The sequence below is a fragment of the Oncorhynchus mykiss genome, chromosome 10 (assembly GCF_057628025.1).
Source record: "Oncorhynchus mykiss isolate SJ-2025 chromosome 10, ASM5762802v1, whole genome shotgun sequence".
Lineage (NCBI taxonomy): Eukaryota > Metazoa > Chordata > Actinopteri > Salmoniformes > Salmonidae > Oncorhynchus > Oncorhynchus mykiss.
This window is the reverse complement of record NC_143031.1, coordinates 20,405,524-20,432,500: the sequence shown is the minus strand read 5'-3', so window position 1 is coordinate 20,432,500 and position 26,977 is coordinate 20,405,524. Positions and strand designations below refer to the sequence as shown.

General features: G+C 42.9%; 1 protein-coding gene across 5 annotated transcripts in view; it reads right to left on the bottom strand.

Moving 5' to 3' along the window:
• Nucleotides 1–26,977, bottom strand: part of LOC110534862 (glutamate receptor 4) — a 193,258-nt gene that overhangs the window by 39,293 nt on the left and 126,988 nt on the right. For all 5 annotated transcript variants that reach the window (XR_005053597.2, XM_036989860.2, XM_090186096.1 and 2 more), the window contains exons 4-9: nt 20,846–21,030; nt 16,161–16,214; nt 15,424–15,582; nt 10,409–10,576; nt 4,801–4,905; nt 1,029–1,133 (exon numbers count right to left, since the gene is read on the bottom strand). Coding sequence is in view for 4 of the 5 variants with exons in the window: in XM_036989860.2 (XP_036845755.2) it covers nt 1,029–1,133; nt 4,801–4,905; nt 10,409–10,576; nt 15,424–15,582; nt 16,161–16,214; nt 20,846–21,030 (776 nt within the window). In the remaining variant the exon portion in view is untranslated. The remainder of the gene's footprint in view (nt 1–1,028; nt 1,134–4,800; nt 4,906–10,408; nt 10,577–15,423; nt 15,583–16,160; nt 16,215–20,845; nt 21,031–26,977) is intronic.

Below are 26,977 nucleotides of genomic sequence, written 5' to 3'. Positions count from 1 at the left end.
ATCATGCCGACCCGAACGAACTGTGCTGGCCCCGGATATTTCCTTTTCACATTGTCAGCCTGGTTCCAGCATCTAGGAGGAATGCATTACCAGGCCAGCTCAGCACAGCTTTGTTTGGCTCGGCTCGGTTCAGCTCAGTAGTGTGAAAATTCTGATTTAGTACCCATAGTTCACATTACATGCAACCGAGTGTTACAGTATCAGTGCAAAAAGAAGGAGAAACCGAATGTAACAAACAAATATCAAGCAAACAGGAAGGTATCATTTGGGTCCTGAGCCCTAGTAAGTAGGCCCACTAAGTAAACAACGAGTGTTACGTAGGAGGACACAACCTCCTGACATCACAGCACACATCAGCCCAGAGATTTTCTTTCTGAGTGCATGTGTGTGTGTATGTATGAGTGTGTATGTATGAGTGTGTGTGTGTGTGTGTGTGTGTGTGTGTGTGTGTGTGTGTGTGTGTGTGTGTGTGTGTGTGTGTGTGTGTGTGTGTGTGTGTGTGTGTGTGTGTGTGTGTGTGTGTATGTGTGTGTGTGTGTGTGCATGTGTGCGCCTGTATGTGTGTGTGCATTTGCATCTGTGTGTGCGTATCTGTGTTTGAGTATAGAATCTGACTTTGTTGCCTCATTAAATACCAACTCTTAAAATGCATGTGTAGCAGTCTCTGGCAGGGATACAGAGCACAGCTCATGCATTTATAAAGGGGACTAGACTAGTCATGGTAGGTACTGCACTTATAGTGAGTGACATGTTTACAATGACATCTCCATCACACCTAGTGTAACAACGTCTCAAAAGCATCTGCAGTGCCAATGTTGGTGAGTGTTTTGGATTGTGTTTGTGTTTGTGTGACTGAACGTCTGCCCTGAGGCAGAGGAAGGTAGAGTAAAGCCCTGTCCGGGAGAACATTAAGACGTGAGCGCGCTAGAGGGTGTGTGTGTCTGTGTCTCTTTTGTGCTTGTGTGTCTCTTTGTGTGCATGTGCACGTATGCGCATGTGTGTGTGTGTAGGGTTGTAGCGTGTCTTACCATGATAGTGGTGACTACAACAGTTCTGTTCTCCAGGATTTCATTGGGAAGGAGGGCTTCATTCTGGATCAGAACCAGCTTGTCTGAATCCGTCCAGTAACCCATCTGGAGACAGACAGAGGGTGTATGTGTTCAGTGTGTGTAGAGGGTGTATGTGTTCATACAGTGAGTGTAGAGGGTGTATGTGTTCGTACAGTGTGTGTAGAGGGTGTGTTTGTACAGTCGTGGCCAAATTATTTGAGAATGACACAAATATTTATTTTCACAGTCTGCTGCCTCAGTTTGTATGATGGCAATTTGCATATACTCCAGAATGTTATGAAGAGTGATCAATTGAATTGCAAAGTCCCTCTTTGCCATGCAAATTAACTGAATTCCCAAAAAACATTTCCACTGCATTTCAGCCCTGCCACAAAAGGACCAGCTGACATCATGTCAGTGATTCTCTCGTTAACACAGGTGTGAGTGTTGACGAGGGCAAGGCTGGAGATCACTCTGTCATGCTGATTGAGTTTGAATAGCAGACTGGAAGCTTCAAAAGGAGGGTGGTGCTTGGCATCGTCGTTCTTCCTCTGTCAATCATGGTTACCTGCAAAGAAACACGTTTCGACATCATTGCTTTGCACAAAAAGGGCTTCACAGACAAGGATATTGCTGCCAATAAGATTGCACCTAAATCAACCATTTATCGGATCATCAAGAACTTCAAGGAGAGTGGTTCAATTGTTCTGAAGAAGGCTTCAGGGCACCCAAGAAAGTCCAGCAAGCGCCAGGACCATCGCTTAAAGTTGATTCAGCTGCGGGATCGGGGCACCACCAGTACAGAGCTTGCTCAGGAATGGCAGCAGGCAGGTGTGAGTGCATCTGCACACACATTGAGGCGAAGACTTTTGGAGGTTGGCCTGGTGTCAAGAAGGGCAGCAAAGAAGCCACTTCTCTCCAGGAAAAACATCAGGGACAGACTGATATTCTGCAAAAGGTACAGGGATTGGACTGCTGAGGACTGGGGTAAAGTCATTTTCTCTGATGAATCCCCTTTCCGATTGTTTGGGGCATCCGGAAAAAAATCTTGTCTGGAGAAGACAAGGTGAGCGCTACCATCAGTCCTGTGTCATGCCAACAGTAAAGCATCTTGAGACCATTCATGTGTGGGGTTGCTTCTCAGCCAAGGGAGTGGGCTCACTCACAATTTTGCCTAAGAACACAGCCATGAATAAAGAATGGTACCAACACATCCTCCGAGAGCATAAGGCAAAAATGATAACTAAGTGGCTCGGGGAACAAAACATCGATATTTTGGGTCCATGGCCAGGAAACTCCCCAGACCTTAATCCCATTGAGAACTTGTGGTCAATCCTCAAGAGGCGGGTGTACAAACAAAACCCCACAAATTCTGACAAACTCCAAGCATTGATTATGCAAGAATGGGCTGCCATCAGTCAGGATGTGGCCCAGAAGTTAATTGACTTCCGCCTGGGCGGATTGCACAGGTCTTGAAAAAGAGTGCTCTGCACACTACAACACTGCACATATTGACTCTTTGCATCAACTTCATGTAATTGTCAATAAAAGCCTTTGAAACGTATGAAATGCTTATAATTATACTTCAGTATTCCATAGTAACATCTGACAAAAATATCTAAAGACACTGAAGCAGCAAACTTTGTGAAAATTTAAATTTGTGTCATTCTCAAAACTTTTGGCCACGACTGTACAGTGTGTGTGCAGTGTGTGTAGAGGGTGTGTGTGTTCAGCGTGTGTACAGTGTGTGTAGAGGGTGTGTGTGTTCAGCATGTGTACAGTGTGTGTAGAGGGTGTGTGTGTTCAGTGTGTACAGTGTATTTCTGGTGTGTAGTTTCCAGTATTTATGTTTCATTATGTGGTGTGAAGATCTGTGAGAGTATCTGAGATAATGTGTGTGTATACAAGCAAATGATAAGAGCCACACAAATTGTACAGTATGCTTGGATGTGTCATGTACAGTACATTAAAGTACCCAATGTTGAAATGTTTAGTATACAGTACATGAGTTGTATAATAGGTGAGTCAAGCTAAGGCAGTCAATATAAATGTCTGCCATATAAATTGGTGGTGTCTGCCATGGATCAAGAAGACGGGTGGGGGGGGGGGGGGGGTGATGGCGGGCTGGCCGTGAACTGCTCCTCTCTCTCCCTGCTGAGTTTAGGAATGATTGATGAGCTTTTGAGGGACGGTGGAGAGGTGTGAGTGTGTGCATGCGTGAGCGTGTGTGTGCACGCATGTGCATGAATGGAGTTGTCTGTATGTTCGCACGTGTGTGTACCCAGCCCCCCTCCCTCCTGTCCTGACAGGACTCCTAGCGTGCGCAGCCAGCCAGCAGACCCAAACAGCCTGCTGATTGATGAACACACTCCTCCTCCCCTCCTCCCCTCTTCTTCTCCTCCCTCCATCACTTTCTGTCTCTACCGCTCCACTGCTTTCTGTTCACCTACCGTAGTTGGCTGGCGTCCGACACATACAGTACACAGACAGCACTAAACATACACACATAGGCGCAGGTGCGCACACACATTGCCGAAGGCTGAGTATACTATTCATGCAGCAACTTGAATATAGAGATCACTGATACATAATACACAGATTCTACAGACACAGACAATGCTAAACAGATAAACAGATAATGACATGATGTTCGCTCTCTGTCATTTCAAACAGAATGAAATTAAACATACAGTTATACAGTTATGTTTTTAATATGATTCAGTCATTATGGTATAGTTGTATTATGGTATAGCAATTATGGTTATAGCTAGAAAGCATGGGCAGTGATGGAAATTGAGAATAGAATTAAACATTTAGTGAATATAAATTCAAACATATAGTTATGTTTCTAAATGAATGAGTTAAGGTACAGTATAATAGTGTGGGCAGTAAGGTGCAGTATAGGTGGGTGAGCCAGTGAGGTGCAGTATAGGGGGGTGAGCCAGTGAGGTGCAGTATAGGGGGGTGAGCCAGTGAGGTGCAGTATAGGTGGGTAAGCCAGTGAGGTGCAGTATAGGTGGGTGAGCCAGTGAGGTGCAGTATAGGTGGGTAAGCCAGTAAGGTGCAGCATAGGTGGGTGAGCCAGTGAGGTGCAGCATAGGTGGGGGAGCCAGTGAGGTGCAGTATAGGTGGGTGAGCCAGTGAGGTGCAGCATAGGTGGGTGAGCCAGTGAGGTGCAGTATAGGTGGGTGAGCCAGTGAGGTGCAGTATAGGTGGGTGAGCCAGTGAGGTGCAGTATAGGTGGGTGAGCCAGTGAGGTGCATTATAGGTGGGTGAGCCAGTGAAGGTGCAGTATAGGTGGGTGAGCCAGTGAGGTGCAGTATAGGTGGGTGAACCAGTGAGGTGCAGTATAGGTGGGTGAGCCAGTAAGGTGCAGCATAGGTGGGTGAGCCAGTGAGGTGCAGCATAGGTGGGTGAGCCAGTGAGGTACGGTATAGGTGGGTGAGCCAGTGAGGTGCAGTATAGGTGAGTGAGCGAGTGAGGTGCATTATAGGTGGGTGAGCCAGTGAGGTGCAGTATAGGTGGGTGAGCCAGTGAGGTGCAGTATAGGTGGGTGAGCCAGTGAGGTGCAGTATAGGTGGGTGAGCCAGTAAGGTGCAGCATAGGTGGGTGAGCCAGTAAGGTGCAGCATAGGTGGGTGAGCCAGTGAGGTGCAGTATAGGTGAGTGAGCGAGTGAGGTGCAGCATAGGTGGGTGAGCCAGTGAGGTGCAGTATAGGTGGGTGAGGCGGTCACAGCACTAGTCTTCTTACCCGTCTGGGTCCGTTGTTCTTCAGCTCAAACACGTCCATGGTGTAGTTGACCCTGCGTCCATAGTGGTCAAACTGGACATTACCTGTTAATCCTTGCAACCGGACCTGCAAACAGTATCATCGGAGCATTCAACACCGGTAACTTTACCAAAATTACCAGAAATCCTGGTTGGAAGATTCCCAGAATCATTAGGTAATAAGAAGGAAATCAGGAATCATCCGACCATGATTTCTGGAGATCCTGGAAATTACCAGAATTTTGCAACTACATCAGAGTGGAATAATACTTTTATTTTACTTTTAATAAGATTGATTTCATATGACATAGTATGTAGTGTTGACTGGTGATGTAATTTGTGGACATCCTTGACGCAACAAACCAAATTTGGTTCTGTGAAAGTTCCCAGAACATTCGTTCGGGCAAACGTTCTTATGACACAAAAACTGTCCAGTCGTGCTGATGAATATAGAATGTTTGTATAAAACATTCACCTGATGTTGCAAGAATGTTCCTAGAACACATTTAATCTGTTCTTTAAATGTTCCCAGAATGTTTCATTAGGTTATGGAACAGTCTGGTGAGAACATTTTGAGTGGAAATCACAAAATATATGTTCCCAAAACACAAAACCTTTCCACTTCTGCAGATGATTCTACAATGTTTCCTTTAGGGTGCAAAAAACATTCACCATATGTTGCAAGAACGTTCCCAGAACACATTTAATCTGTTCTTTAAAGGTTTCCAGAATGTTTCTTTAGGTTGTGGGAACATTGTAGGTATATGATGAGATAGGTTCCCAAAACACTAAAACTGTCCAGTTGTGCTGCCATTCAGATAATGTTTGTATCGGGGTGCACAAAACATTCATTTGATGTTGCAATTTTTTTTTACAGAACAGCCATTATGAGTTCTTTAATGGTTCCCAGAACATTTAGGTCGTGGGAAAAGTGTGAATACATTACAAGAGATAGGTTTCCAAAACACAAAATATACTCAGTTGTGATGACATTCATACAATGTTCATACACTTTTCACACTATCATGCCGACCCGCACTGGACATTCCCTCAATGTTGCAAGAATGTTCTTGTGATACTCATGAAGGTTGCACAGAAAATTCCCACATTGTTGCATAATGTTCCACGATTTCCAAATAAGTCCGTTTTTATGACGTTCATAGAACATTTGTTTTAGGTTCAACATAATATTCCATTAATGTTCACGCAATTTACATTTTTCTTGGAGGTCCTCAGAACATTTCAATAACTTTTAGAACATTTTATTTTTAAGTCTGACAGAATATTAGCTCAACATTGGCAGCATGCACATTTTTATTTAGCTCCTTAAAGCAAAAGAAAGCAGATTGGAATACATCTCCATTATGGTTCTCTCCTGATTTGATTGGAATACATCTCCATTATGGTTCTCTCCTGATTTGATTGGAATACATCTCCATTATGGTTCTCTCCTGATTTGATTGGAATACATCTCCATTATGGTTCTCTCCTGATTTGATTGGAATACATATCCATTATGGTTCTCTCCTGATTTGATTGGAATACATCTCCATTATGGTTCTCTCCTGATTTGATTGGAATACATCTCCATTATGGTTCTCTCCAGATTTGATTGGAATACATCTCCATTATGGTTCTCTCCTGATTTGATTGGAATACATCTCCATTATGGTTCTCTCCTGATTTGATTGGAATACATCTCCATTATGGTTCTCTCTAGATTTGGTTGGAATACATCTCCATTATGGTTCTCTCCAGATTTGATTGGAATACATCTCCATTATGGTTCTCTCCTGATTTGATTGGAATACATCTCCATTATGGTTCTTTCCAGATTTGATTGGAATACATCTCCATTATGGTTCTCTCCTGATTTGATTGGAATACATCTCCATTATGGTTCTCTCCTGATTTGATTGGAATACATCTCCATTATGGTTCTCTCCTGATTTGATTGGAATACATCTCCATTATGGTTCTCTCCTGATTTGATTGGAATACATCTCCATTATGGTTCTCTCCTGATTTGATTGGAATACATCTCCATTATGGTTCTCTCCAGATTTGATTGGAATACATCTCCATTATGGTTCTCTCCTGATTTGATTGGAATACATCTCCATTATGGTTCTCTCCAGATTTGATTGGAATACATCTCCATTATGGTTCTCTCCTGATTTGATTTGAATACATCTCCATTATGGTTCTCTCCTGATTTGATTGGAATACATCTCCATTATGGTTCTCTCTAGATTTGATTGGAATACATCTCCATTATGGTTCTCTCTAGATTTGGTTGGAATACATCTCCATTATGGTTCTCTCCAGATTTGATTGGAATACATCTCCATTATGGTTCTCTCCAGATTTGATTGGAATACATCTCCATTATGGTTCTCTCCTGATTTGATTGGAATACATCTCCATTATGGTTCTCTCCTGATTTGATTGGAATACATCTCCATTATGGTTCTCTCTAGATTTGATTGGAATACATCTCCATTATGGTTCTCTCTAGATTTGATTGGAATTCGCATTTGAGGATAGCATTGTAGACCCACTACAAGGTGATATAGGCACACATGGTATTTTCATTTCATCCACGTAATTTAATCAAACAAACATATTTTTACATTACATATGTTGACAAACTGCACATTATTTAAGACATTTGAACAGCATTTCATCTCAATCCAGGTATTTTATGCTCTGCGCCACCAGGTAAGCGCTCTGACATATTAAGCACTCTTACATATGCTGCCATGGCAGTATGGTCAGCCAGGAATAACGGCTGCCTTTTTAGCCTTCTTAGACATAATTAACATAGGGATATACTGGTAACTGGGTTATTCACCATGACTTCACCCACCCTCTTCATATACTGCATACTTCTGGGCCCATATTTACAATGTATACAAGACTATGAGTTCTAATCTCAGATCACTTTTGCTTTTCAGATCATGAAAAATAAGACAAGTGTCTCAAAGCAGGAATTATATTGGGTGTGTTTTATTAAAAAGTTGAAGAGTACATTTTACACAATGTTTTATTTTTTACAGTTAGGTCAAAATTCTTCATTTCTGACTGGACTTATGAATCTGGATGAAATAAACTATCTTTTAGTATAGTGGATATGAGCATCAATTTTACATAATTTTTTCAAAAGAAAAATGGTTCAAGAATATGTGGGATTGAACCTGTGGATCTGCAACCAGATCATTGACCTTCTGTGCCACCAGGGACTAGCTGAGACCTTGTGTTTTTTTCCCAATCTAATATTGTCAATCAGGACACGGCACACAAAGTTATTGAACACGTTCCCTTTCTCTTTATATGCTGTGTACTTGTAATATTGTTTTTTGTGATTTTACTCTTTGCTATTGTGCATTTTTTAAACAATTTTAATTTGAAACAATCACAGAAAGGTACTTTTATTTTTATTTGCATTTGACCTTTATTTAAATGAGCCAGGTAGGCTAGTTGAGAACAAGTTCTCATTTACAACTGTGACCTGGCCAAGATAAAGCAGAGCAGTTTGACACATATAACAACACAGAGTTACACATGGAGTAAAACAAACATACAGTCAATAATACAGTAGAAAAATAAGTCTATATACAATTTGAGCAAATGAGGTGAGATAAGGGAGGTAAAGGCAATAAATAGGCCATAGTGGCGAAGTAAATACAATATAGCAATTAAAACACTGGAATGGTAGATTTGACAGTAGATGAGTGTGCAAAGTAGAAATACTGAGGTGCAAAGGAGCAAAATAAATAAATAAATAAATACAGTAGGGGAAGAGGTAGTTGTTTGGGCTATTTATATATGGGCTATGTACAGGTGCAGTGATCTATGAGCTGCTCTGACAGCTGGTGCTTAAAGCTAGTGAGGGAGATAAGTGTTTCCAGTTTCAGAGATTTTTGTAGTTCGTTCCAGTCATTGGCAGCAAAGAACTGGAAGGAGAGGCGGTCAGAGGAAGAATTGGCTTTGGGGGTGACAAGTGAGATATACCTGCTGGAACGCATGCTACAGGAGGGTGCAGCTATGGTGACCAGCGGGTAGAGATAAGGCGGTACTTTACCTAGCAGGGTCTTGTAGATGACCTGGAGCCAGTGGAAGCGAGGGCCAGCAAACGAGAGAGTACAGGTCACAGTGGTGGGTAGTATATGGGGTATTTGTATTTGGTAACAAAACGGATGGCACTGTGATAGACTGCATCCAATTTGTTGAGTAGGGTGTTGGAGGCTATTTTGTAAATGACATCGCCAAAGTCGAGGATCAGTAAGATGGTCAGTTTTACAATGGTATGTTTGGCAGCATAACGTAACGTTAGCTAGCGAGCCAGGCAGCTAACGTTAGCTAGCTAGCTAACAGTACGCTTTAACTTGAAATTAAAAGGACTTTCTGACAAAATTAGAAATGTGTAATATATGAAAATGTAGCTAGCTAGACTATCTTACACACTTATACATGGTATTCAGTGTGTTCTCTTGTTGACTCCATCTCCTTAGCTATCATACTCTAATTCCACTGAAAACTCGGTCCTCCAGAAAGTGGAGAGCAACACTTTTGCAGTTCTACTAATTTATATCCTTCCAAAAAGCAGCGTTAGAAATGATTTTTACTGACCAGCTCATGTTATAGACAGAAGAGAGCTAAATGGCAGACCCATCAGAACTCATCTCTCGGCATGTCCAGCCCATCCATTATTTCAGCCAATCATGGCTAGTGGGAAGGTGCCTGTCTTTTTCCGTGGCTAAAACAACGAGGCTGGTAATGTAACTATTTTATTCGTATTTACAGATGGCATACAAGTATGTTATTAAGGCACATGAAAGTTCACATGTTCTAGAAGACATATCTGCCAAAAAACATATTTTGATAAAAAGTGAATGTATGTTCAAACTGCTCTCCTGTGAAGTAGTGACGCATGACATATGCCTAGTTTCCTGAAATGAGTCACATATGGTGATCAAATGTTCTATGAATGAAATATAAATGACATGTGTCCTTCAATCACTTTCAGATGCGAAATGCCATTATATGTCTAGAGTAACATAATGGCGATATTTTCCTATCTGCTTTCTTCTGTTTTATCAAACATGCTACGAACGTCATAAATACAGACTTTTTGGAAGATTGTGGAACATTGTGGTAATGTTCTATGCAACCTATATGAATATCAAACTAATATTGTTGCAACATCCCAGACAACTCCCATAACTTAATTAAATGTTCTGGGACCTTTTAAAGAACTTAGACCAGGTGTTCTGTCAACATGCTTACAACATAGGAATGTCCTGTGCAACCCAACATTGTATGAATGTCATCACAACTGAGCATATTTTGTGTTTTGGGAACCTATCTCTTGCAATGTACCCACACTGTTCTCACAACTCAATTAATCTAATGAAACATTCTGGGAACATTTAAAGAACAGAATATTATACTCTATAAAACCCTAACTAGATCTTGATGGGAATCTTAGCTAATGTTCTGGCAATGTCCCCGGTTTGCCGGGGAGTTGGCAGAAATTATTGTAGCTATTTCATGAACCGAAATGTCTTTGAGGTGCAGTGATTAGATACCTGTTTGAGGGTGCGCTCCATGTCGATGCCCTGGTTCCATGGGGCGGCGGGGTTGGCCAGACAGTCGCCAGCGTTCCCCCTGCGAGAGATGTCCACTTTCTGCCTACGCAGGTTCCTGAAGGCCTCCGCCATCGCCATCACGCCGTCGTAGGTCAAAGCCGACGTGTACTGGTGAACAGGAGTGAAGCGTCAGGTGTGTGTGATGGAGGGATGGGGTGTGTGTGATGGAGGGATGGGGTGTGTGTGATGGAGGGATGGGGTGTGTGATGGAGGGATGGGGTGTGTGTGATGGAGGGATGGGGTGTGTGTGATGGAGGGATGGGGTGTGTGTGATGGAGGGATGGGGTGTGTGTGATGGAGGGATGGGGTGTGTGATGGAGGGATGGGGTGTGTGTGATGGAGGGATGGTGTGTGTGATGGAGGGATGGGGTGTGTGTGATGGAGGGATGGGGTGTGTGTGATGGAGGGATGGGGTGTGTGATGGAGGGATGGGGTGTGTGATGGAGGGATGGGGTGTGTGTGTGATGGAGGGATGGGGTGTGTGTGATGGAGGGATGGGGTGTGTGATGGAGGGATGGGGTGTGTGATGGAGGGATGGGGTGTGTGTGCTCACCCATGTGACTATGAAAAGAGACAAAGGTTTCTGCGTATGTGTACAGTATACATATTCTGGGTACCAGACGTTTTAGTTAACATTCTACTCCACTTTGGGAAATGACAGGAGTGGCAAGAAGTAATATGTAATAGCCGAACAGAGAAAGTAACCAGAATACTGTATACTGGGCATTAAAAATATACTTTTCAAAATGCCTGTAATTTATTAAGGTACATTGTGTTATTGTGACTAACTCTCTCGCCATGTGATGCCAAATTCATCAGCAATCACCATGTCTTAAAGTACTAGTTTGGAGAGAAAAAGAGATGTGGTAATGCGTTACAGATGAAGGCAGTAACAGTGTAGCCAATCACATCAGCTTGTCATGGCTCATATCAGGATCAGTTTGGAGAGAGAGAGAGAGAGAGAGAGAGAGAGAGAGAGAGAGAGAGAGAGAGAGGGGAAAAGAGGTCTGAGTGTTTAGTCTACTGTAGCACAGAGTGGGCCTGGAATCAGTTATCCAATGTGGGAGAGTTAATTTAACCTTCACTCTGGTCTGGGAAAATCCTTATTGGAGAGTTAATTTAACCATCACTCTGGTCTGGGAAAATCCTTATTGGAGAGTTAATTTAACGTTCAACTCTGGTCTGGGAAAATCCTTATTGGAGAGTTAATTTAACCATCACTCTGGTCTGGGAAAATCCTTATTGGAGAGTTAATTTAACCTTCACTCTGGTCTGGGAAAATCCTTATTGGAGAGTTAATTTAACCTTCACTCTGGTCTGGGAAAATCCTTATTGGAGAGTTAATTTAACGTTCAACTCTGGCCTGGGAAAATCCTTATTGGAGAGTTAATTTAACCATCACTCTGGTCTGGGAAAATCCTTATTGGAGAGTTAATTTAACGTTCAACTCTGGCCTGGGAAAATCCTTATTGGAGAGTTAATTTAACCATCACTCTGGTCTGGGAAAATCCTTATTGGAGAGTTAATTTAATCTTCACTCTGGTCTGGGAAAATCCTTATTGGAGAGTTAATTTAACCTTCACTCTGGCCTGGGAAAATCCTTATTGGAGAGTTAATTTAACGTTCAACTCTGGCCTGGGAAAATCCTTATTGGATAGTTAATTTAACCATCACTCTGGTCTGGGAAAATCCTTATTGGAGAGTTAATTTAACCTTCACTCTGGCCTGGGAAAATCCTTATTGGAGAGTTAATTTAACCATCACTCTGGTCTGGGAAAATCCTTATTGGAGAGTTAATTTAACCTTCACTCTGGTCTGGGAAAATCCTTATTGGAGAGTTAATTTAACCTTCACTCTGGTCTGGGAAAATCCTTATTGGAGAGTTAATTTAATCTTCACTCTGGCCTGGGAAAATCCTTATTGGAGAGTTAATTTAACCTTCACTCTGGTCTGGGAAAATCCTTATTGGAGAGTTAATTTAACCTTCACTCTGGCCTGGGAAAATCCTTATTGGAGAGTTAATTTAACCTTCACTCTGGCCTGGGGAAATCCTTATTAGAGAGTTAATTTAATCTTCACTCGGGCCTGGGGAAATCCTTCTCATTAACACCGCTCTCCTTCCACCCTTGTTAATTTCATCTCTCTGTGGGGGCCACGGTGTGTGTGTGTGTGTGTGTGTGTGTGTGTGTGTGTGTGTGTGTGTGTGTGTGTGTGTGTGTGTGTGTGTGTGTGTGTGTGTGTGTGTGTGTGTGTGTGTGTGTGTGTATGGACCACCAACCCTGTGCCAGGAGTGGACAAGCTGCCTACACCAACAAGGGTCAAGGTGGGCAATAAACAGTTTGATAACCAACGCTGATGCCACCCGCTTCCTGGGCATGAAGGCTGGCACAAACCGGTACATGTTTGGCATTGGTAAGAGTCTGGGCACTTAAATAGAAGAGGGACAGTCCTGCCAAGGAGTTATGAATGGGGAGAAGAGGGTGTTGTAGCTGTTTTGTCCAGGGGTGTCAAACTCATTTTGCCCCGAGGGTCGCATTCGGTCTTCAACGAGGTCCAGAGGGCCGCACTGAAAATGTTAGATATTTCCTTGTGAGCAAAATTGATAAAAATTGTCCTCTATCTATTGTTTTTGGAATTTACCATGCTCCTTGACTGTCTAGTTTTAATTGTATTGATTATCAGTAGGCTGTACACAGGAAAGAAACTATATGAATGTAGGTCCATTATAATTTCTACACAGTTTCCATTTGCTTTTAGTTATTTTAAAGTATAATGAGTTCGTCCCCCACCATTCACAATTTTTTTTTGTTGTATTTATTTATTTTTTACTCAAACCACCCTCAGGCCAAGTTCCATAATACTACAAGTCATAATCAACCTACAAATCACAACACATCCAAAGTGTGGTTATAATGAAATACTGCCTTGGTTCGTGGACCTGGGAAGGTGCTATCTAGAACCTAAAAGAGTTCTTCGGCCGTCACCATAGGAGAACCCTTTGAAGAACCCTTTTTGGTTCCAGTTAGAAACCTTTTGGTTCCAAGTACAACCATATTGGGTTCCATGTAGAACCCTTTCCACAATGGCTTCTACATGGCTCCCAAAAGAGTTCTAACTGGAACCAATAAGAGTTCTACCTGGAACCAAAAAAAAGCTGAATAGCCATTTTGGATAGTTTATTCACTATATAGTGCACTACGTTTGACCAAAACTCTCCATGGGCTGTATGTTTGACATCCCTGATCTAGACTGTGACCACAACACTGTTGGGCTCCACTAATTACAAAATAAAACAACTATGGATGGTGCTACTGTACACCAGAAGGGCTGTTTGGTAGGGAGAACATTGGAATGGTTTTACCAATTTCACTTTAGATTCTGATGTTTATCCACGTTTCTCCAAAGATCAAATTTCAAAGTTGCTCCAAACATCAAATTTCAAAGTGTTTTTGACACCCTTCATTCGTCTTGCTCAAGCCAGTACATTTTCTTGAAACCTCACATTTTCAAAGGTTTTAGATAGGGTTAAAACATTACATTTAGGCATGGCTAAGTTAAGATAGGCTAGGATAATAAAAATAAAATGAGTATCTACCACTGGGACAGAACACGAGACCTTCAGATCCGGAGTAATGGGATTATGCCCGTTCACCACCCCTGTCCACAACGCAAAACCCAAGCCCACTTCATGGAAATAGCACTGCTGCCCCTAGTGGCCGGTTTTGAAGGCATTTCCCGACGTCCTCAGGACATAGACAGATGTTCAATTTTGAAGTCAATCTTGAGTGATCTGCATGGATATTGGAGCAGAAACACAAGCATACACACACACTGCGCGTCGTGGCACAGCAGTATAGCTTAAATCGGTCAGTCCGTCACATCCTCGCAGCTAGGGCCAATGGTGGACCAACAACAGTGCTGATGATGATGCCCCCTCCCTCCCTCCATACCATCTCTCCCCTACCTTCCACCCACTCGCTCTCTCTCCCTCCATCACTCCCTCCCTCCCCCTCACCCTCCCTCCTTCTCCCATCTATCCCTAGGAAATGCATCTCAGATCAGCCCTCAGAGATTCTGACTCATGACGCACTGATGTGTCCGGGTGGTAGGTGACTGCTGGTCACAGAGCCCCTTAAAGGGAGAGTTCATAATATTTTCAACATTTTAGATTATTTTCAACTTCTCTTTGATGTTTCATCCAAACCATTTTAAGTTCCTTAGCTGGTTAATTAGCAACGTCCAGAATCTTCTGACTAGAATGTTTAGAGCATGGGTCCAGTACATTCAAGTGAATCAGGACAGCTAAAATGCACCAGTTCTCATGGCCCCTAGCAAGAGTGGAGCTCCCTCAGGCATTGGGCTACACTATTCCAATACTAAGAAAGTCCACAGGTGTGAGACAACGAGGAGATTGTGACACAATCCCATAGCCTGAACCTCTCCACGAGACTGCACCACAGTTAGCAGGTACTGTAATGTATTCTAAGTGTGTGTGTGCGCGTCTGTGTAAGTGTGCGTCTGCATATCTCCCAGCCCTAGCTGGGAGATAGCAGGCAAACCCACACCTCTGCAGTTGGTCCTGTAGAATCATAAAGCCACCTTCCCATGCACCAGACCAGACTGACCAGAGTCTAAAGCAATCATTCACACAGTCAGTCAGCCAGCTATTCAGTCAGTCAGCCAGCCAGCCAGCCAGCCAGCCAGCCAGTCAGTCAGTCAGTCAGTCAGTCAGAACTAGAGTTTATCTACTGAAGAATTGTATTGACTCGGGCTCAGCTCTGTTAAATCCTCCATGGGTTCTATCCCCCATGCCTTAGAGGACAGATACAGGAGAGAACCTTAGGGGAGAAGACCTTACTCCAGGCATGGTGTACATTCGGGGGGCTGTCGCTCTTCAGCAAATGGGAGAAAGGCATGACATTAGAGGAGATGAGAGGACTTAATCCCAGTGTTACCTTCGGGGGGCTGTCGGAGCCTGGGTACTCCCTCTGGTCCAGCTTGTTCCAGCGCTGCATCAGCTTGATGACCATGGGGTTGCTGAAGTCCACTAGCTGGAAGCCTGACACGTTGGCCCCGCCATGCATGAAGCGCTCGAGGTTGATGTCCTTAAAACCCTGGGGAGAGAGAGAGAGAGGGAGAGAAAGACATCAATGGAGAGAAGTGAGGAGAATGAGGAAGGCATGCAAAAGGTAGATAGAAAGAGGGAGAGAAATAAACAGAGGGGGGGGAGAGAGGAAGAGAAAGGGAGTGGGAGAGTGGCAACGAGAGAGAGAAAGAGAGGCAGAGCATTATGTTATACCGCAACAAAAAAGGACACCAGACAGTTCTTTCCCCTAGCCTTTTCTAAGATCTGGGATCACCGGCTGAGCCTGAATTGTGTCGACGCCCTGCTTCTGCAGCAGAGGGCTGGTAAGAAGGATTGTGCCAACAGTAATCTCTCCCAGCCCAGTGCTCTGATGCCTCCAGTACTGTCACACACACACACAGTCACTCACATGTAGATGCACACACACAAACACTGAGCGGTCCTGTTCTGGACACCATTAATACACTGTCACTGTGGAAATGGGCTGAATACTAATTACATAGACGTGGAGAGAGAGAGAGAGAGAGAGAGAGAGAGAGAGAGAGAGAGAGAGAGAATGAGAGAGAAATGGTGTAGTCAAGACATGCCAGGATTTTTTTTCCTCACCAAGTTAGCCATGATGTAATGGTAGCCTTTGACATGTTTTCCGACACTGACAATCTGCGAGAGAAGGGAGGAAGAAGCGTTAGAGAAACATTAAGTCAACCCGACTGGAAAGGGACAAACGTTCGACAAACGTTGAGTGAACCCGACTGGATTAGCATTAGCAAGATTAATTGGCTGTCAGTTGAATGACACCCCAGTGTGCGCGGCTTGGCATCGCGTCAACATTGTCTTTCATGGGGAGAAATCAGACGTGCAGGCTGTCTAAACAAATGAGTAGGCATCCGGATGAGTCCCACACGAGCTGATAGATAGATAGATAGACAGACAGACAGACAGACAGACAGACAGACAGACAGACAGACAGACAGACAGACAGACAGACAGACAGACAGACAGACAGACAGACAGACAGACAGACAGACAGACAGACAGACAGACAGACAGACAGACAGACAGACAGACAGACAGACAGACAGACAGACAGACACTATCTGAGGCCAGGTAGTAGGGAATATGAAAATGCTCATGGCATGGAGAGAGAGACAGAGAATGTTCATTGATCCATTGAACACAAGCAGATCTCAGGTAGCTAAACAGACATTGAACTGAAGACAGCTGCTAAACCCTAACCCTAAACGTAGCCCTTACATTTACCTTAACTTCTTGGTGACAGTGGGCAGTATTGAGTAGCTTGGATGAATAAGGTGCCCAGAGTAAACTGCCTGCTACTCTGTCTCAAAATGCTAATATATGTATATTATGATTCGTATTGCATAGAAAACACTCTGAAGATTCTAAAACTGTTTGAATGATGTCTGTGAGTATAACATAACTCATATGGCAGGCGAAAACCTGACCAATCCAACCAGGAAGTGAGAAATCTGAGGTTTGTAGTTTCATTTAAGTGATTGCCTATCCAATATGCTGTGTCTATGGGGCCAGATTGCACTTCCCAAGGCTTCCAGCAGATGTCAAAAGTCTTTAGAACGTTGTTTAAGGCTTCTATTGTGGAAGGGGGTTGAATAAGAGCTATTTCAACAAGTGGACTAAGCTGTGGCCAATCAGTTGTTTACTGCGCGGTCACGCGGGCGCGCCGTTCCTTCTTTTTGCTCTGTAATGAATACGCTATTGTCCGGTTGGAATATTATTGAAGATTCATTATAAAAAGTCCCTAAGGATTGATTGTAAACCTCGTTTGACATGTTTCTACAAACTGTAATGGAACTCTTTCGACTTCGTCTGGATTTTGCGCTCGCGCATTGTGCCTTTGGAATAGTGAACTAAACGCGCAAACAAAACGGAGGTATTTGGACAAAAGTATGAAGGTAATCGAAGAAAAAAAAATTATTGTGGAAGTGGGTGTCCTGGGAGTGCATTCCGACGAAGATCAGCAAAGGTAAGTGAAGATTTAAAATGCTATTTATGACTTTTGTTGACTCCACAATTTGGCGGGTAACTGTATGGCTTGCTTTTGTGGCTGAACGCTGTTCTCAGATTATTGAATATTGTGCTTTTGCAGTTAAGCTTTTTAAAATCTGACACAGCGGTTGCATTAACCTCTTCGATATAGGGGGCGCTATTTTAATTTTGGGATGTTTTGTCATGAAAAGATGCTCGACTATGCATATAATTGACAGCTTTGGAAAGAAAACACTCTGACGTTTCCAAAACTGCAAAGATATTGTCTGTGAGTGCCACAGAACTGATGTTGCAGGCGAAACCCAGATAAAAATCCTATCAGGAAGTGCCGCATTTTTGAAACCGCCTCATGCCAATGACTCCTTATATGGCTGTGAATGAGCTACGAATGAGCTTACGTTTTCCACGTTTTCCCCAAGGTGTCTACAGCATTGTGACGTCTTTTTAGGCATTTCCCTTGAAGAATGGCTGTAAGGGACCATATATGGCATGTGGTCACATGATGTCTCCCGCAGAAAACCTTGCGTAAAATACTGAGGTAGCCATTTTTCCAATCGCTTCTTATGAGAAACCAACTGCCTCGACGGATATATTATCGAATACATATGTTAAAAACACCTTGAGGATGGATCTTAAACAACGTTTGGCGTGTTTCTGTCGATATTATGGAGTAAATTTTGAAAAATGTTTGGTATTTATCTGCCGATTTCTCAGCCAAGCAGGATGAACAAACGGGAGCTATTTCGCCTACAAAAATAATATTTTTGAAAAAAGGAACATTTGCTATCTAACTGGGAGTCTCCTGAGTGAAAGCATCTGACGTTCTTCAAAGGTAAATTATTTAATTTGGTTGCTTTTCTTATTTTCGTGAAAATGTTGCCTGCTGCCAGCACAGCCTAGCATAGCATTATGCCATGATAAACTTACCCAAATGCTTGTCTAGCGTTGGCTGTAACGCATATTTTGAAAATCTGAGATGACAGTGTTGTTAACAAAAGGCTAAGCTTGTGTTTGAATATATTTATTTCATTTCATTTCGCTGCGTTATGGTAATGCGCTTGAGGCTATGATTACGCTCCCGGATACGGGATTGCTAGTCGCAAGAAGTTAATTAAGAACAAGTTTATCTTTAATTCTATGTAAAACATGTATCTTTCATCAAAGTTTATGATGAGCATTTCCGTTATTTGATGTGGCTCTCTGCAATTTCTCCAGATGTTTTGGAGGCATTTCTGAGCATGGCGCCAATGTAAACTGAGGTTGTCATCTGATGAAGATTGTCAAAGGTTAGTGATTCATTTGATCTATATTTCTGCTTTTTGTGACACCTCTCTTTGGTTGGAGAATGCTTTCTGTGACTAGTTGCTGACCTAACATAATGATATGTTTTGCTTTCGCCTAAAAGCCTTTTTGAAATCGGACACTGTGGTTGGATTAACGAGAAGTGTATCTTTAAAATGGTGTAAAATACTTGTATGGTTGAGGAATTTTAATTATGAGATTTCTGTTGTTTTGAATTTGGAGCCCTGCAAGTTCACTGGCTGTTGGCGAGGTGGGACGCTAGCGTCCCGAACAATCCCAGAGAGGTTAACCACATCCCTAGCCTAACCCTTACCTCAACACTTTTAAATGTCAACTTCAATGGGGTAACGTCAGAGTTGGGATATCCCAAGGATCCCAGATAGGGGTGACCCTGTTGCTTATGTCACCCTGTAGTATGACTTGGCTTATAGATGATTTGTGAGGTACAGTATCAATGTAGTGATGATGAAGACTTTCTAAATGTTCAGTAAAGCATTCATTGTTGTTTGTTTAAAGTTTTAGCCTAATGTGTTTGAATGCACTGCTAACAAATACAATCTGTTTCCACTAGCAGTGCTCCATTCTCCAAAAATGCTAGCCAGACAAGGTAATGAAACAAAAAATGGTTTGGAAACAATAACACTAGAGGGAGGTGAAAATAAACTATGCTAAAGAAAAGTGAATTTACCCTTATTAAATTGGGACCATACAAAAAAATGTTTTTTACCACTGCATCCCTGGTGAACACGAGATACTACTGAATAACAATGTGTACATTAGATGTGACCTGCTGATTAAGATTAAGTTGTGTGTACTGACGCCTACTGAGATACAATGGGAACTGTTGGAGGTGAGCCCGGCTCCCACAAAAGCACACCACACACACATACTGACTCGCACACACTCACATAAACACTGAGTCGTTAGCACAGTGACAGATGCCGGAGCTGAAATTTGCTAAATAATTGAAACGTGAGATAGAGATACTGGTTGCCTGGGGGATGGTGGATGAGTACACTATGAAACAGAGAAGGGGGTTATTCGGTTTGTAACTCTGACTACATATAGGCAACTGAGTGGCGCCAGAAGCTATTCAAACATTCTACAATTTGACCTAATAGACTGAATATACCTAAACCTGAATGATTATGTAAAATAGGACAATTGTGTTCGGTACAATATGGACCATCTCAGATTGTACCACAAAATATTAATGAATCATGTTTGCAGCTAATTAATTCAACTTAATTCAAATAAGCACTCTAGAACTGTAAAATCCACTGCAGGTCTCAAATTGAAATGAAAGAAAGTGTTTCCTCTAGTCATTTGCTTTACCAAATGGTTCTGTCACCTGTTTTAGACTGTATAGATGAATTGATTAATTGATTTCATTGATTGATTGACCTACTCCAGTATGTTGGTGAGCCTCTTGAACTCCCTAACTGTCCAGCAGCCTAACTGCCTAACTCCCTAACTGCCTAACTCCCTAACTGCCTAACTCCCTAACTGCCTAACTCCCTAACTGCCTAACTGCCTAACTCCCTAACTGTCCAGCAGCCTAACTGCCTAACTCCCTAACTGCCTAACTCCCTAACTGCCTAACTGCCTAACTCCCTAACTGCCTAACTTCCTAACTGTCCAGCAGCCTAACTGCCTAACTCCCTAACTGCCTAACTCCCTAACTGCCTAACTGCCCAGCTGCCCAACTGCCTAACTCCCTAACTGCCTAACTCCCTAACTGCCTAACTCCCTAACTGCCTAACTCCCTAACTGCCTAACTCCCTAACTGCCCAACTGCCTAACTCCCTAACTGCCTAACGCTCTAACTGCCCAGCTGCCCAACTGCCTAACTCCCTAACTGCCCAGCTGCCCAACTGCCTAACTCCCTAACTGCCTAACTGCCTTAATTACCTTTTTCTTTCTTCCTGAATGCCTGCCATGACTGATTGGCTGACTGATCTCACCTGCTCCAGCATGTTGGTGAGCCTCTCGGCCTCCAGGTCGATGACAAACTTCTTCTCCTGCCGTCGGTCCAGGTCCTCCAGGAGGCGCCGGTAGGCAGCGTCGTCGAAGCTCTCCACACAGATGGCGCTCACCTGCCAGCTGTTCTGGCCCGCCTTCTCCATGATGGCCTGCAGTATGGCGTACCCTGAGGGACAAGACCAACCACCAATCAGATCACGGAATTTCATTCCAATAATTTATTTAGCTACATAGTGACAATTAATTAATATTTTACTGCAGTGGGCTAAATCAAGGTCACAGTGTTTATTGGTAGTCTTAAACAAATCTACTTTGAAACAGAAGTATACACCTCACACATATGGTTATGGGCTTACAAAAAATAAGACACCTGTACCATGTCAGATATAGAGTTGAAATATTACACTTTATATACATCAATGAAGACTGAAATATAACAAAACTGTTTGACATAAAAACAGGATTTTCTACGGGTTTCTGGAAATAATGTTTATTAACTATGAAATTATGAAAAATATGAATAACATTACACCCGTGAGGCCACTAGGTCATTTGACTGCAGGAAAAGACAACAACATTTGCATATTGAATGTACAACAGTCAGATGCATTGCACCATCACATCTGCACTACAATCATTTACAGTGTTGGTCCCCAAATCAGTACGGAGTGGGTCTCATATTAGGATTCTGCACTTATAATCTGCTCTCCTTTCAGGGTTAGGGTCAATTCAGTCAGACCAAATGCCAACCCTACTTCCTATTGGCTGGGAAATGACTGAGTGATATTACTGAGTACTACTGATATCATAAAACTGAAGCCACAATCTAAAAACCCTGGCTTCACAAAAACAACAAGCATGCAAGAAGAAGAACCACAAGAAACCCTGCATCCAAGAAGAGCTTTTCTATCTGTGTTGAATTCAGAGTTCTAACCCTTTGCTCCTATGCCAATTCTTCATACTAGTCCCACAGCAACCCCCTGTTTTTGAGTAGATGGCCTAGTCTCTTTGATTAGAGACTGGTAGAGTGGGAGGAACCACATGGTGTTTAGAGGGGGGACTCTGGGCTGCTGGGACCAGACGAGGCCTTGTGTAAATAGAGGAACGATAGAGGGGTGAGAGGAAGTCAGGGGAGCCCCGCCCTGCGTCTCCTGTCTTCTCTCCAACAGGAACAGATGTCCCACTTAAACGGCCCCTCCTGGTGGCCATCACAAGCTGGCAACCTTTCTCCCTCTGCTCCCAATTAGTAGATTAACCTGTGCTTGAGTATCCACGTCTGGCTCAACCCCCCTTTTTCACTCTCTCTCTGTGCATCCTATTAGAGTCTGTCTGTCTGTCTGTCTGTCTGTCTGTCTGTCTGTCTGTCTTTGCCAGGAGGACAAGGAGGATGGTAGGTCACACACTGCCACTGCTTCAGCTTCAACACACACCCGTCAGGGCTGGGACTACCTGGATATGTCCAAAAAGAAACTCAAATGTTGTTTTCCTTTCAGAGGGCTGCCGTGCTTCTAGCTCTTAGGAAACTTTGCAGTGTTTTGTTTTTGTATGTATTATTTCTTACATTATTGTAATTACACACAGCAGGGAAAAACTATTGGATATCAGAGCAGCGGTAACTCACCAGCACTACCAGCATTACGACCAGGAATATGACTTTCCCAAAGCAAATCCTTTGTTCACACCCCACAGGGTTTTGAACTGATTCCAGAGGCCGAACCAAAACACTGCCGGAGGAGGAGAGGTACTCAGAGGTCATCTAGTCTGACTTAGGAGGCACGCAAACCACCCACCGCTTCCTAGTATATTACTCACTAATGTTCAGTCTCTGGATAATAAAGTTGACAAGCTCAGGGCGAGGGTTTCTTTCCAGAGAGACATCAGGGATTGTAACATACTCCGTTTCACTGAAACATGGCTCTCTCGGGATATGCGGGGTCGGTCCAGCGAGTTGGGTTCTCAGTTCATTGCGCAGACAGGAAAAAATATCTCTCAGGGAAGAAGAAGGGCGGGGGTGTATGTTTCGTGATTAACAACTCATGCTGGAATTGTAACAAAATACAGGAACTCAAGTCCTTTTGTTCACCCAACCTAGAATACGTCACAATCAAACGCCGATTGTATTATCTCTCGAGAGAATACTCTTCAGTTAAAGTCACAGCAGTGTACAGTTGAAGTCGGAAGTTCACATACACTTAGGTTGGAGTATTTTTCAACCACTCCACAAATGTCTTGTTAACAAAGTATAGTTTTGGCAAGTCGGTTAGGACATCTACTTTGTGCATGACACAAGTTATTTTTCGAAAAATTGGTTACAAACAGATTATTTCACTTAATCACAATTCCAGTGGGTCAGAAGTTTACATACACTAAGTTGACTGTGCCTTTAAACAGCTTGGAAAATTCCAGAAAATGATGTCATGGCTTCTGTTAGGCTAATTGACATCATTTGACTCAATTAGAGGTGTAGCTGTGGATGTATTTCAAGGCCTACCTTCAAAATCAGTGCCTCTTTCCTTGACATCATGGGAAAATCAAAAGAAATCAGCCAAGACCTCAGAAAAAAATTGTAGACCTCCACAAGTCTGGTTCATCCTTGGGAGCAATTTCCAAACACCTGAAGGTATCATGTAAATCTGTACAAACAATAGTATGCAAGTATAAACACCATGGGACCACGACAGACCGCTCAGGAAGGAGAAGCGTTCTGTCTCCTGGAGATAAACGTACTTTGGTGCGAAAAGTGCAAATCAATCCCAGAACAACAGCAAAGGACCTTGTGAAGATGCTGGAGGAAACAGGTACAAAAGTATCTATAGCCACAGTAAAACGAGTCCTGTATCGACATAACCTGAAAGGCCGCTCAACAAGGAAGAAGCCACTGCTCCAAAACCGTCATAAAAAGGCAGACTACTGTTTGCAAATGCACATGGAGACAAAGATCGTACTTTTTGGAGAAATGTCTTCTGGTCTGATGAAACACAAATGGAACTGTTTGGCCATAATGACGATCATTATGTTTGGAGGAAAAGCGGGAGGCTTGCGAGCTGAAGAACACCATCCCAACCGTGAAGCACGGGGGTGGCCGCATCATCTTGTGGGGGTGCTTTGCTGCATGAGGGCATAGTGCACTTCACAAAATAGATGGCATCATGAGGCAGGAAAATTATGTGGATATATTGATGCAACATCAGTCAGGAAGTTAAAGCTTGGTCTCAAATGAGTCTTCCAAATGGACAATGCCCTCAAGCATACTTCCAAAGTTGTGGCAAAATGGCTTTAGGACAACAAAGTCAAGGTATTGGAATGACCATCGCAAAGCCCTGACCTCAATCCCATAGAATAGTTTAGGGCAGAAGTTAAAAAAAGTGTGGGCGAGCAAGGAGGCCTACATACCTGACTCAGTTACACCAGCTCTGTCAGGAGGAATGGGACAAAATTCACCCAACTTATTGTGGGAAGCTTGTGGAAGGCTACCTGAAACGTTTGACCCAAGTTAAACAATTTAAAGACAATGCTACCAAATACTAATTGAGTGTATATAAACTTCTGATCCAAGTTGAATGTGATTAAAGAAATAAAAGCTGAAATAAATAATTCTTTCTACTATTATTCTGACATGTCACATTCTTTAAATAAAGTGGTGATCATAACTGACCTAAGTCAGGGAATTTTTACAAGGATTAATTGTCAGGAATTGTGAAAACCTGAGTTTAAATGTATTTGGGTAAGATGTATGTAAACTTCTGACTTCAACTGTAGATGGCAGCATTCGCACAAAATCGAAAGTGCGAACCACCGCATTTAACCATGACAAAGTGACTGGGAATATGGCAGAATACAAAAAGTGTAGTTATTCCTTCCGCAAGGCAATCAAACAGGCAAAACATCAGTATAGAGACAAAGTGGTCGCAATTCAACCGCTCAGACACGAGACGTATGTGGCAGGGTCTACAGACAATCACGGACTGCAAAATGAAAACCACTCACATCGCGGACACTGACATCTTGCTTCTGGACAAGCTAGATCCCTTCTTCGCCCACTTTAAGGATAAAGCAGTGCCACCGACGCGGCCCGCTACCAAGGACTGTGGGCTCTCCTTCTCCGTAGCCATCGTGAGTAAGACATTTAACTGTGTTAACCCTTGCAAGGCTGGGTTAATGTGGATAGGAGGGAGCACCCCCCTATCCACATCGATGGGACCGCAGCGGAGAAGGTGGATAGTTCCTCGGCTTACACTTAACTGACAAACTGAAATGGTCCACCAACACAGACAGTGTGGTCAAGAAGGCTCAACAGCGCCTCTTCAACCTCAGGAGGCTTGGCACCTAAAACCCTTACAAACTTTTACAGATGCACAATTGAGAGCATCATGTCGGGCTGTATCACCGCCTGGTATGGCAACTGCAGCGCCAGCAACCGCATCTCCAGGTGGTGAGGGGCAAACTACCTGCCCTCCAGGACACATACAGCACCCGATGTCACAGCCTGTTCACCCCGCTATCATTCAGAAGGCTAGGTCAGTACAGGTGCATCAAAGCAGGGGCAGAGAACCTGGAAAAACAGCTTCTATCTCAAGGCCATCAGACTGTTAAATAACCATCACTAGCACATTAGAGGCTGCTGCCTATAAACATAGACTTGAAATCACTGGCCACTTTAATACATGGAACACTAGTCACTTTAATAACGTTTGCATATTTTCCATTACTCGTCTCATATGTACAGTATATACTGTATTCTATTCTATTATACTGTATCTTAGTCTTTGCCGCTCTGACATTGCTCGTCCATATATTTACATATTCTAAATAGTCTGGCTACCCAGACTATTTGCATTGCCCCCCTCCCCCTCTCTGGATCGCTGCTGCTACTCTGTTATTATCTATGCATCGTCACTTTAATAAATCTACTTACATGTAACATATTACCTCAATTACCTCGACACCGGTGCCCCCGCACTTTGACTCTGTACCGGTACCCCATGTATATGTTAGGCATCTTCTTAAAACTGCATTGTTGGTTAAGGGCTTGTAAGTAAGCATTTCACTGTAAGGTCTACACCTGTTGTGTTTGGCGCATGTGACAAATACAATTTGATTTGATACTTAGATTTGTGTGTATTGGGTATATGTTGTGAAATTGTTAAATATTACTTGTTAGATATTACCGCACTGTCGAAGCTGGAAACAAGCATTTTGCTACACCCCCAATAACACCTGCTAAACACGTGTATGTGACCAACAAAATGTGATTTGATTTGAGATATATTGTATGCTGAAATTCTTGGACATTTTAAAGAGTTTCCAATAGTGACTTTTTAAAATTCCACCCCTGGCTTGTGTTCATTAGTAACCTGACCACCCATCCACATCACTCTGCCAAAAGGTTATGCTCACTAGCGTCTCTTTCCACAATGAATATATGGAGTGATCAATAGAACAGAGGAATTAAATTCAGGATTAGTCATCAGGCAAGTTCATTAGGGCACATAAAAAACGTTTAAAACCTCTTGCAACGGAAAACAAAAATGAATATTCGTTATTGGTCAGGTCCATTGTAGGTAGTCCATCCTGATTTCAGTCCGTTTTCTCCATTTGGTGCATTATAAGTATGAACCTGGTGATAACAAGCACAAGACGACAATTCTGCAACGATACTAGTTTTGTGCTTTGTATACAGTGCCTTGCGAAAGTATTCGGCCCCCTTGAACTTTGCGACCTTTTGCCACATTTCAGGCTTCAAACATAAAGATATAAAACTGTATTTTTTTGTGAAGAATCAACAACAAGTGGGACACAATCATGAAGTGGAACGACATTTATTGGATATTTCAAACTTTTTTAACAAATCAAAAACTGAAAAATTGGGCGTGCAAAATTATTCAGCCCCCTTAAGTTAATACTTTGTAGCGCCACCTTTTGCTGCGATTACAGCTGTAAGTCGCTTGGGGTATGTCTCTATCAGTTTTGCACATCGAGAGACTGACATTTTTTCCCATTCCTCCTTGCAAAACAGCTCGAGCTCAGTGAGGTTGGATGGAGAGCATTTGTGAACAGCAGTTTTCAGTTCTTTCCACAGATTCTCGATTGGATTCAGGTCTGGACTTTGACTT